At 38.5% G+C, this 12035-nt stretch overlaps 1 protein-coding gene across 1 annotated transcript; it reads right to left on the bottom strand.

Moving 5' to 3' along the window:
• Nucleotides 1–207: 207 nt before the first annotated feature.
• LOC307013539 (myelin-associated glycoprotein-like) lies at nucleotides 208–8988 on the bottom strand (the record flags this gene model as incomplete). Its single annotated transcript, XM_079640939.1, has 9 exons — nucleotides 208–483; nucleotides 2788–2857; nucleotides 3082–3172; nucleotides 3263–3562; nucleotides 3641–3907; nucleotides 6691–6951; nucleotides 7033–7284; nucleotides 8283–8579; nucleotides 8664–8988. 9 exons carry the CDS (start codon nucleotides 8986–8988, stop codon nucleotides 208–210), a joined length of 2139 nt encoding a protein of 712 aa, XP_079497065.1.
• Between the last annotated feature and the right edge of the window lie 3047 nt (nucleotides 8989–12035).

Below are 12035 nucleotides of genomic sequence, written 5' to 3'. Positions count from 1 at the left end.
TGGTTGGTTGTAAGAGGAACGAGGCGCGTCACGTGTTGATGTATCATTGGCAAGTTGACAGCCTGAAGCTGTGTGATTCTGTTTTATCTCAGCGGGGATCTGCTTGTATGGTGAAGTCCTGTAGCAGTTTGAAGCGCACATTGCTGTGTTTCACTAACATTTACTCTAAACGTCAGCCATAAACATTTCACCTCAAGGTCTATGAGACTAAGGCTTCTTCTCTTGTTCCAATTGAGTGTCAGAAAGGTTCTCTTCTTCCTCTGCATCTCCTCCAACGCTTCCTCTGGACTGCAGACGGATCTCAGCATACTCCGTCTTTGAGTCCAGGCCTCTGATCTCCCCTTCCCCAGGCTCACCCTTTGAATGGGCCTGCAGTTTAGCAAAGTCCACATTGACGTAATGGAGAAGTTCTTCCTCAGCTACTTCTCTCTCTTCCAGAAAAGCTTTATTAGCATAAATCACATCCACTTTTGAAGAGTTGATCTACAGAAAACAAAAGAGTGGCTTTAGTGATGTAGAAAAGGAGGTAGTAGTGCACAATAAGGCCCATTGTCAAACAGAACACTTTTGGGAAATAAGCTCGTTAGCGAGTAAACCAACCGTTCATCGTTTCCTTTTTTTAAATGTCATTCAATGATGTTTTGGACATTCTATGGCGCACCTGTTTTTTAATTAAATTCCATTGTGTTAGTCATACCAAATGATGAGATGTCTTTATGGCATAATATACTATGTTTTATTTTTACATATATATGGAAAAACTATACAGTGAATTTATTTTAGAATAAAATACTATGACATTTTACACATTTTTCATGGCAAAACATTTTTATGAGAATTAATTCTGAAATACTTTTATAACATACTAAAATGCAATATTTGTTTTTGTATGGCATACCTGACGGACTTCTTTAACCCTCTATCGCATGACTTTTTATTTTGGGAGGAAAAAAATGTTTCACCATGTGTTTTAGGAGCTTAGGGGTCCCTGATGTTATATCAATTATAAAATGTGACCCCCCTCACACCCCTCAACCAGGGGTTGGTTTGTTGCCTCAGGCCAACAATGTGCTACGAGGGTATTGAAACACCAAGGATTTCTACAATTCAGAAGACATAGAAAAAACAACTATATGAATTCAAAAGGTGTTCTCTGTGTGTGTGTGTGTGTGTGTGTGTGTGTGTGTGTGTGTGTGTGTGTGTGTGTGTGTGTGTGTGTGTGTGTGTGTGTGTGTGTGTGTGTGTGTGTGTGTGTGTGTGTGTGTGTGTGTGTGTGTGTGTGTGTGTGTGTGTGTGTCTGTCTGTCTGTCTGTCTGTCTGTCTGTCTGTCTGTCTGTCTGTCTGTCTGTCTGTCTGTCTGTCTGTCTGTCTGTCTGTCTGTCTGTCTGTCTGTCTGTCTGTCTGTCTGTCTGTCTGTCTGTCTGTCTGTCTGTCTGTCTGTCTGTCTGTCTGTCTGTCTGTCTGTCTGTCTGTCTGTCTGTCTTTGTGGGGGGGTGTATGTGTGTTTATATCAGGGTGTGTGAGTGTGGGTGTGCATCTGTGTGTATATGTCTTTTTGTGTGTGTGTGTGTGTGTGTGTCTGCGTGTTGGTATGTGTGTGTATGTCTTTGTGTGTGGGTGTGTGTGTGTCTGTGTGACTGTGTGTGTGTGTGTGTGTGTGTGTGTGTGTGTGTGTGTGTGTGTGTGTGTGTGTGTGTGTGTGTGTGTGTGTGTGTGTGTGTGTGTGTGTGTGTGTGTGTGTGTGTGTCTGTGTGTCTGTGTGTGTGTACACATCAGTAGATGGTAAAGTAAAAACATTGATCAGGTTTATCATTTTACAGCTGAGCACATTTGCACACTTGTATGATATTGCCTGGAAAAATGTGGTCCAAGTGGCGCAGTGTTGCCCTGAGGCAACGAACAAAAAACATAGTTTTAGCTAATTAATAAATACATAATAAGTCTTTAAACAATCAAATATACTTCTTTACGTATTCATGCACATGCATGTATTTTTCACTTTAGGTTGTGTACATTTCTAATATGTTAAAAAGTGAAATGTATCTTACCAAGTGGTGGCCCTGAGTCCCCTGCAGCTTTGCTTGCAGAAAGGACTGCTCCACCCCCAGACAAAATGCCACACCCATATAATTCCTTCATTTTATTGGACACCAGCATGTCAGGTGACATTGTGTATATTTAAAAAAATTAAAATATTTAGAGGGCCAGTGTGAGGTCGAAGAAAGTGGTTTGTTGCCTGAGGGCAACAGTATGCCATCGAGGGTTTTAAGGGCTTTTTTCCACAAATTAAAGTTGGACTTGTGACCTTTGGTGCTTTTTTTTCTATTATTATGATTAGTATGTTTATTAAGTAGGTTTCATTGTTTCATCTCATGTTAACTTTTTATATACTTTCACTTCTATCTATTGTGTTTTACTACCTTCTTATTTTTTATTATCTTTGCATTATATTTCAGTTTTTATTCATATGAACCATGTTCTAAAGCACTTTGTTCTGCATGCTTTACTGATTACTGACTCTGATTATTTTGACATTTGTCATGGCATACACAACAAATACTCTTGAAAGCATTATATAGATGACAATGACTTTGTAGAACATACTATATCATGGGTTTTAAAAATAAAAGTTTTTAAACATACCATACACTGCCTTTTTGACATAGTGTATAATGACTTTTTGAGACAACTTTCACCGCTGTTTAAAAATCAAAAACTACATTTTGTTGGGTCAGTGAAGCTTCCTGTTTTAATGCATCTAACAATATGTGCAAAACATGAACTCACCACATCAGTAACTACAGGGTTGCATGTCTCCGCCTTTCCCTTGCCCGAGGAAGAGATGACTTTTCCTTTCCTAAAAGTAACACACACAACAATATCGAGACATTTATTATAATTTTATATTAAAGTCTTTCATTTCATGGTGATATTTAGCAATGTTCTGAGGTGGCCATGGCTGCACTGCTTAAATGTGCTGCCAGCCTGGTCACCAGTCAAGTTACACCCCTGATGACACCCTCAAAATGTGTTTACAATTTTTTCTTGAACCAGCTTTTGAAAAAATAGGTTGTCTCTCACCGGTAGGAGATTATCAGCAGCGGTACACACACCAGCAGCATCCCCAGAGCTGCCACTACAAAACCGATCCCAAAAGACAACGAGTGGAAGTCTGAAAAGTCCCCACAAAACACATTGATCATTAAAACCAGAGAGGCAGATTATTAACAAATACAAATTCACCATCTCGCAAATCCTCTACCTTGCTCAGTTTTGCTAAGCAAAAAAATGTTAAAAGCAAAACTGTCAGAGCCCAGTGAGTTGATGCTGAGGCAGACTAGAGAGAGCGTGTCTTCGTCCAGATCGTACAGGGTGATGATGCTCTTCATGCCCACGTTCCCCAGGGACTCTTCCCTGATTGGGATGGCAGCAGAGTGATTGACAGGCTCTCCGGCCAACTTCCAAACCAGGGAGGGAGTCGGGTTCCCCTGGCTGTAGCAGGAACATTGGATCATGGATGAAATCTTGATGCAACGGGAAGAAGACAGGATCTCTGGAGGAACTGAGACAAAGAAGTAATTTCATTTTGTTTAATGGAAACAAAGGATTGCCTTTAATTAAAAAAGTGTATCAATCTCACATGTGACGTCAAAGCTGACACGCTCTGAGATGCCAGGTCCGTGGACATTCAGAGCTTCACAGTAATACTGATCTTCTGAGAGTTTAGTCACATTGAAGGTGAAGTCTCTCTCAGAGCCCATCACCTTCTTCTCTCTTCCAGCCGCTCTGAACCAGGTGAAGTTCACTGCTGCTGGATTGGCGATGCTTGTGCAGGTCAGAGTTACAGAGCTGCCGTCCTGCACCGGACCAGAGGGGTCAACAGACACCGAGGTGTTCTTAGGAAGATCTGAAAAGCATAGTGTTTAGCTGATGTTAATAGTTCATGCTATGTCAGTCACTTCAAAATAAAAAAGAATGTCTTGGTTTTAAGTTAAAGATTTAGGCCCGTTGGAGTAGCTTACCACCAATGGTACAAGAATCACAGTTTGGGAATCACAGTCTATGTAAAAACACATTTACATTTTGAGTTGCCTTTTTTTAGAAAACTGAGAGAACAACCCCTTCATTCTCTGTGTTTGGAAATAACATCTTAATAATAAAAGAAAAGAAAAGAAACCAAACACAACATCCTCACATGATTTAAAGCTCACCTATTATGCAATATTTGAACAATATATTACGGGGCCTATTTCAACCCTGTTACAAAAATGCTGATTCCCTTTAAATGTAACCGAGCAGCTCCTGGCCACGCCCCTTCGGAGCGTCTGCATGCAAGCGGTGAGCTCTGAAGAGAAGGCTGTGTAACCGCAGAAACTCTGCTGAACGCTGCCTTCATTGAACACCATGTTATGTTCCAAACTACATTAGGCAATATTTCTGAAACAGTATGGAGCTCAAACGCTTTCTCTCTTGCGGGTTCACCTCAAGGACAGTACCTTTTATATGCGGCTTCTTTAAACATATTCTCTCCAGTACAGTGTTAGCTCTGAGTGTGCTTGCTAATGTAAACACAGACTCATAGCCGTGGGAACATGTTTCAAATGGGGGGTGCTGTGGGGATGACACCAGGGCTGGTTCTGACCAATTTGCTGCCCTAGGCAAGATTTTAGCTGGCAATGAAAAACCTCTACAAAAGACCAATACACTACAAACAGAGAAACGTATTGACATGGTGGACAGCTTATATAAAAAGGCTTCAAATGTATTTAGTATTGCATGAATATGTTTTAATTGGAGGGTGGACTTCACATCCTCTAAGGGGGTCCGGGAAGATTTTTTTTTAACATTTTAAAGTAAAATACTTAAATCTGGTGCACTTTGAGCGCCCAATTACTAGAGACTGATCTAGGGGATACAACTCTAAACACCCATGTGAAAAAGATCGGTTTGTATGTGAACATAACCAATAACCTACCATAGCCAATAACAAATAAATGTAGGCTAACTTGTTTTATTTTTGTGGTTCATTTATATCTTATTTTACCAGTTAACATTTATTTATTTATACATATTTTTAAATCTCTCCAGTTTTAAACAATGTTTTTGGTTTACTGTCCTATAGTATACATTGGAATGATTTCAAACCTGTTTTTTTTATCCTAATAATAATAAAGGTGTCCCTTTGAAATATTTGCTTACATAAATTGTGATCAAAATGTTTGAGACCCACTAAGATAACTTAGACTAAAGTGAACTATCTAAACCCTCAGAGTCCTTTACCTCACTGAGCCTCTCAGTCTGACAGGACAGAACTCTCCCTCCATATTATTGTAGAAACAGCTTCTTATATCCGTTCTTCTATATCCTTCTTATAACAGAAGCTAACAACAATCCCCGCCAGTACTGGTGCACCCCCTCTCTCTCTCTATCTATCTCACTCTCTCTCTCTCTCTCTCTCTCTCTCTCTCTCTCTCTCTCTCTCTCTCTATCTATCTATCTATCTATCTACTATCTATCTATCTATCTCTCTCTCTCTCTCACTTTGGCTTTGAGCTGCGGGCGCCTGATAAGCCAACATCCCCCACTTTCATCACTTACAGCGCCCATCGTACAGGGCAAATGGAAAATGTAACCTGGGTGAAAAGGGTGTTATCTTTACTTAATTATGAATGTTGTTACATCAAGTCTGAAAATTCGTTTTTTTTGGTATTATATTTGCATTTAATCTTGTGGAAGTGCAGATCCCCTGTCCTCCACCAGGGGGTGCTGCAGCACCCTCAGCACCCCTACTTCCCACGGCCCTGCACAGACTATATTACTTCCAAAACATGTCACACATTGTTTCTGATGTATACAGCAGCTTAACATGTTCTTTTTTCAGTGTTTACCGCTAGAACAGTGCCATTATATGCATTATATGTACATAACACAGTGGTGACTCGTCATCAGGGGCAGGGCATTAGGCACAGCCCCACATACTGTCAGCAGAAATGAATTAAAATTATAATTCAAAATATATATATAAAAAATATGTATAAAATATATGTGAAAATATTTAAAGATCATGTTTAGTCGTCTGATTCGTCTCTCTATTGCTGTTTTAGTCTGCGTTCTTCTGATTAGTGTCCACATTGTGCCTTTTGCCGTGTTGAGCGATGTGGGGTAGCTCTGGGCTGCCCCTCTCTCTCACTGTAGAAATGAACGTGTACTGTGAAAACTACACTGTGCATGCTCAGAGTCTTTTTGTATTCATTGTGTGCGGCAAAAAAAGAATCACCAGTGGGGCAAAGTGCTGGCAACCCCACCAAAAAGTCATCTCATAATTCAGAGCTGATTGGCTGTAAGTACGTGTGCCGCGAAAAGTGTAGTTGTGAAGAGGAGACGAGAGAGAGCAGCGTATAGCGATTAAAATCAGTGAAACGGAAAGAAAATGAATGAAGTTGACCATCTACTTCAGCTTTGGTAAGTTCATTTTATGTCATATATTTGGTTGATCTTCTGTGTTTTGCCTATAGGCTATTGCTCTGGTGGATCGATGTATATTGTGACCTCGGGGATGAGTGTCTGTGTTTTCCTTATACTGTCAGTCTTGGCCTCAGATACAGTACTACTCTCTATACAGCAGAGCCATATTCAGTCTGTTGAATTTGACAGTGTAAATCAATGTATTTACTGTGAAAATCAACTTACACTGAATGTCCAGCTGAATCAGTGTTGAATTTTGGTCCCCATGCTCATTTTCTGCTACACAGTAGTAGTCACCACTGCTGCTTGGTTTGACATTGTTTAAAACCAAACTTGATCCAGCCTCCTTTTCCTCTTCATCACTTTTGTACCAGGTGTAGTTGGTCACAGGTGGGTTGGCCCGGCTTTTGCAAAGCAGAGAAACAGAGCTGCCCTCCAAAAGTGGACCTTTAGGCTCAATGATTATTGTAGATTCCTTGGGAGGAACTAAATAAAACAAAAACAAATATCTTTTAAAATGTTGCTGGTCAATATTTATCTGTTTGACTGTTTTTCAATCAGACTTACATTGTACGTCTATCTGAGTGATGGATGAGTTCTGGGTTCCGTATCTGTTACTGACTTTACAGTAAAATTGTCTGTCAACTTCTGACACATTGGTGGAAAACCTCTTCCCCGAACCCACATCGGTCACCTGACCTCCATCCACTTTGTACCAAGTGTACACAGCTGGATTGGCATTGCCGTCGCAGGTCAGATTCACCAAGCTGCCCTCTTTTACTGTAGCAGAGTAGCTGACTGATGTGTTCTTTGGAGGATCTGGAAGAGATGATTGAAAATCTAGTAAACTGTTTTTGTTACCTTAAGACAGAGCCAGGCTAGTTTTCCCACTTGTTGCCAGTCTTCGTGCTGTGCTACGCTAACCAGCTTCTGGCTGTATTTACATTTTTCACACAGACAAATGTGAAAGTGAATTTTTTTTTCTCATATAGCGCTTGTCAAAAAGACATACTACTGTACATGCCAATGTACAAAACACCCTATTGTGTGCACTACCAAGGTTGTTAATATTAAAGCATTATGATGGCTTCATGAATCGGCCTTTCCAACTTTTGGGAGAATGTGAAAAACCTCTTTAAAGGTCTCCTATTATACTATTTTTAGGCTTCTATATTATATGTCTCATAAATATGAAAAACATGTCTTTGAAGTGTTTTGCTCAAAATACCAAACAGATCACAAATTCTAGCCATGCCTCATACCCCTCTATTTCAGCCCTGTTAGAGAAGTGCTGATTCCGAGTCTGTTGCTTGCTAATGTAAACACAGACCATATTACTTCCAAAACGTTGCACATTGTTTCTGATACAGCAACGTTTCTGATAGGGCCGTGGAAGTAAAGCCAGCTCACATTTCCGATATTACATAATAAAGGTAAGCAGCTCCGTTGTACCCCTATTTTTAGAGATGTGGGCAAGCAGGAAAAGAGAGAGCGTTGTATTTTCCGACACTTTGTGATGTCTACACATATTTATTAAAGACATCTAAAAGTGCATTTTGCATGATATGTGACCTTTAAATAATAAACATAAAGATAAACTCAAGTCAGCTCATAAATGACTTTGGTTTAGTGTCCCCTTTTTTTCCACTCGATAATCAAGTCTGCAGTTTTAGTTAACACAACTTGATCCAAATGCTCTGCAGAGTCCCCAGAGGAACATTTCATAACATCACATTATATCAAATGAAGGGAATGATTAAATGTGAACTAAATCAACATCCAACTCAGCAACAAGAAAAGGCCTGAAACATACTCACAAAGAACATGGAGGGTCATAAACTTTTCAAACCAAAGGTCGGTGTTGCCAGCTTGTCGTTTGTAGAGAGCGGTGCACGAAAGATTCTGTCCATTGTGGAGGTAAGAAGAGGTGAAGTTCATAACAGAGACCATGGATTCAGATTCATGTTTCTCCTCAATGTCACCTATCCTGGGGGTCCAAGTCAGATCTGGGGGAAGGATGGGACACGGAGCTACAGCCGTGCAGCTCAACGTCACCAGAGCCCCCTCCTCTACCTCCAGTGTAGATGGAGTTATGGTAGGTTGGTCCAGTGAATCTGAGGAGTAAAAAAGACAAGTGAATGACAAAAGGGAAACCAAAAGATGTGTAAAGTGAAAAAATTAAAAGACACAATACAAACTTTGAGTGGTGATACGGACTCCTGTTGGATAGGTGCCCTTCAGCTTGTTATCACACTGAATCCTGAAGTAGTATTTGTCAGAATGGGACGGTTGCATGTTGTAGAAGATGGTGGTGCACTCCTTGTTCAGCAGGTTCCCTGTGAGCTTTCCGATTGCCTGATCTCCAGTGAGGCTGGAATCAAACACAATTGTTCCAAACATGATTCCTCTAGTCCAAATTGCTTTGCAGGAACCATCCAGATCTCCATCAAAGGTTGAGTCTAAGCCGAAAGTGCAGGGGACCTTCACACAGGATCCAGTTAGCCCATCTATTCTCTGAGGCATGGTGATTTCCCACTTCACGCATAAGCTACCTGAGGGGAAATAAAAGCAATAAATTAAATATCTGCCAAGGTTAAAAAAAATGAAGTATTCAAACAACTACCAGACTCTGGGACAGTTTCATCCCACAGGCCATAAGACTGCTAAACACCTGAGCTCTGTTAAGTGCCTCGATAAACATTAATCTGTTTGTCATCTTGTGATCTACTTATTTATCTAAAGAGTTATCACCGCAATAAAACCGTATTTAACTTTGTCTTAATGTACAATATTTAATTTCATATTCTGTTCTTGTATATATCATATTCTATTTACATGTATATAGATTTATATTGTATTTTATTATATATGTTGCATCGTTGGAGGAGCTCGGGTCATAAGATTTTCATTGCCATTTCTACACTTTTTGTGAGTAATCTAAAGACATCGAAAGGCATTCAATTGTTGGAAACCCTACCTTGAAGTAGAAGGAGGAAAACCTTTAAAGCACCCGTCATGCTTTTCTGTCAGCTTGATATTCCTACAGAGGCACCAGACACACACAACAGACATGAAATCTATTCATTTGATTAACTAGTTAACTACTTCAATATGAATAGCCCTAGTAAAGAAGAATACATGTTTTATAGGGGGGAATTATATTAACTTCACTTCATACTTCACAAAGTAAATATGATCAAATGTGACGTTTGATTTTTGTTGCTGAAAGAATAACCCAGTTTGAGTAATTTCAAGCTTCACACAGTAGAGAAGCAGTGCTGCTTATTTCAAAAACATAATGATTGAATACTACTGAAAATCATTAGTTATAAATACAATGTATACTTTTAAACTATTGCTTTAACTTGTATTGCAATGTACTCTTACTGTTACTGGTGTCATCACTAAAGAGAGGAAATAATGTCGTCCTTTCAAAGATAAAATAAGGGAGCCAGCATGAAGATGTTAACTAATGATAACTATTTAAAATGTTTTGCATTTGTTTTGATAGCAATTCTGTAAAGGTATGCACATTATTCTTACAAATAAAAAACTATATATATATATACTGATAACTATTTAAAATGTTTTGCAAAACATTTTATGTAGAAAGTAATAAAACAAATACAAAACTTCTTTAAAAGGTATGTCAATTATTCTTACCACAAACAAACATATATTATATATATATATATATATATATATATATATATATATATATACAGTATGTAACAAAATGACTGAGTTAACTGACAAAATAAGCCTGACATTTTATGAATTGCAGTCATTTGAGTTTTCTAAAACAAATATCTTACCTTACAGCCAACAATGATGGTCAGCATACGATATGTTCTGTTTCTAGAGAAGAAATAAATACATTAGTAGTAGTAGTATATACAGTACTGATCTACGTTTCAGAAATTGATAAAGAATCAAATAAAGGTTTCACCAGCATGGAAGGGTCAGTGGTAATAGTCCAACAACTGAGTCATGTCAGACTGGTGTCGCGTGTTGATGGCTTTTGAAAGATGTGTTCGGGGTGTGGCCTTCAGCACCATAGAGTTTAGAATCTCTTTTTACTACATTAATGCAAGTCCCATCAGTCATTTCTAAGGGATCCACATAACAATGTTCCACACCAGATTTTATAATGAAATATAAATGTGTTTTCAAAAGTGAGTTGTTGATTTACATATTCAATAAAAAGAAAAATATCAAATATGACATTTGTTTCCACACTCAAGTACTCAACTGTTTAATCAGATCATGTTGTCATTTTGAAACAAAGAGGAAGTGAAGAGAAACAAAATGAAAGGCAATGCAGAAAGAGGGAAGAAACAACAATGTGATACTTTACATGCACAAACAGTAGAAGTCATAAAGTGTCATAAATGAAACAGTCAAGTTGAAGTAAATATAAGTGAAAACAAAGTGAAGTATAAAGGCTTTACCAAACTAGTTGCCAGTGGGCATTGTGTGGGATGTTTTTGAACAAGTAGAAACTATTTCTGAACTTTCCTCAGCAGCTTCATTTAGGAGCTACGCAGAGATGAACACGATGAAGGAGAAGTGAATCAGTTTGATTCTTAAAACACAGATACTTGGTGTTTGACATATAAGTATTTATGCTGGGATTCTTCTAGAATCAAACCAAGAACATAGTGTTACAAACTGTAGGCTGATTTTCAAACAGCATTGATGTCAGTTTAGTTGGCTGTAAGAAAGACAGAAGTGGTTAAGCGTCTGAGACATGAGGTCAAAGCCTTATATAGACTCTTCTTATCTGTTACAGTAAGCATCTCAAAAGAGCAGGAAATTCGCTCTAAAGGTGCCACGACTGGTGCAAATAAATATATATATCACAACCAAATACACAATTAGATTGTTTCTGGTTTGTTCTTGATCATGTAAAAACTGCATCTTAGTGAAGATCCTCTTAAGCACCAACTCTCTAACAGGAAGGAAATTGTGTTCTGCGTCAATAAAGAACATTTATCTCCCAGCTTATTACTTTGTTGCTATGTGCACACTGCACTGCAAGGAAACAGTGGTCATCGTTAAAATACTTAACAAAATAAACAGGTAATAAGTTACGCAGGTGTCAGGGATGTAGGAGTGTGTGTGCATGATTTCATGAAAGCCCGCTCACATATTTGTTGGAAATAAATAAATATAGAAAATAACAGTGTTTTGTGAAATGTTATGTAAAGTGCTACAACAAATACTCCTGTAGGACATCAACTTTATGAGTTTCACTGAAAAAGCTATAATATAAATGTAAGATATTTGGTAATACACTTTACTATAAATAAGAAATACGAGGATATACAAACACACGACACAGGAACAATGATTAGTAATTGTGAAAATATTGTTAAAACTGACACATTAAGCACAACTAATAATAGGGACGACTGGACATTGCGCAACTTTCTACAACCTACTGTATGTGCAAGAGAATAAACAGCACATTGCAAAGTAGCTAAATATGAATCAAAGACTGCATGATTGAAAGAAAATGCAGATATTTGTGTGCCATTATTAAGTTGCAGATACAGGTTTTGATTGAA

The sequence above is a fragment of the Notothenia rossii genome, assembly GCF_949606895.1.
Source record: "Notothenia rossii genome assembly, chromosome: 7".
NCBI classification, from domain to species: domain Eukaryota; kingdom Metazoa; phylum Chordata; class Actinopteri; order Perciformes; family Nototheniidae; genus Notothenia; species Notothenia rossii.
Note: the sequence above shows the minus strand (reverse complement) of the source record. Positions and strands in the feature narration are given on the sequence as shown.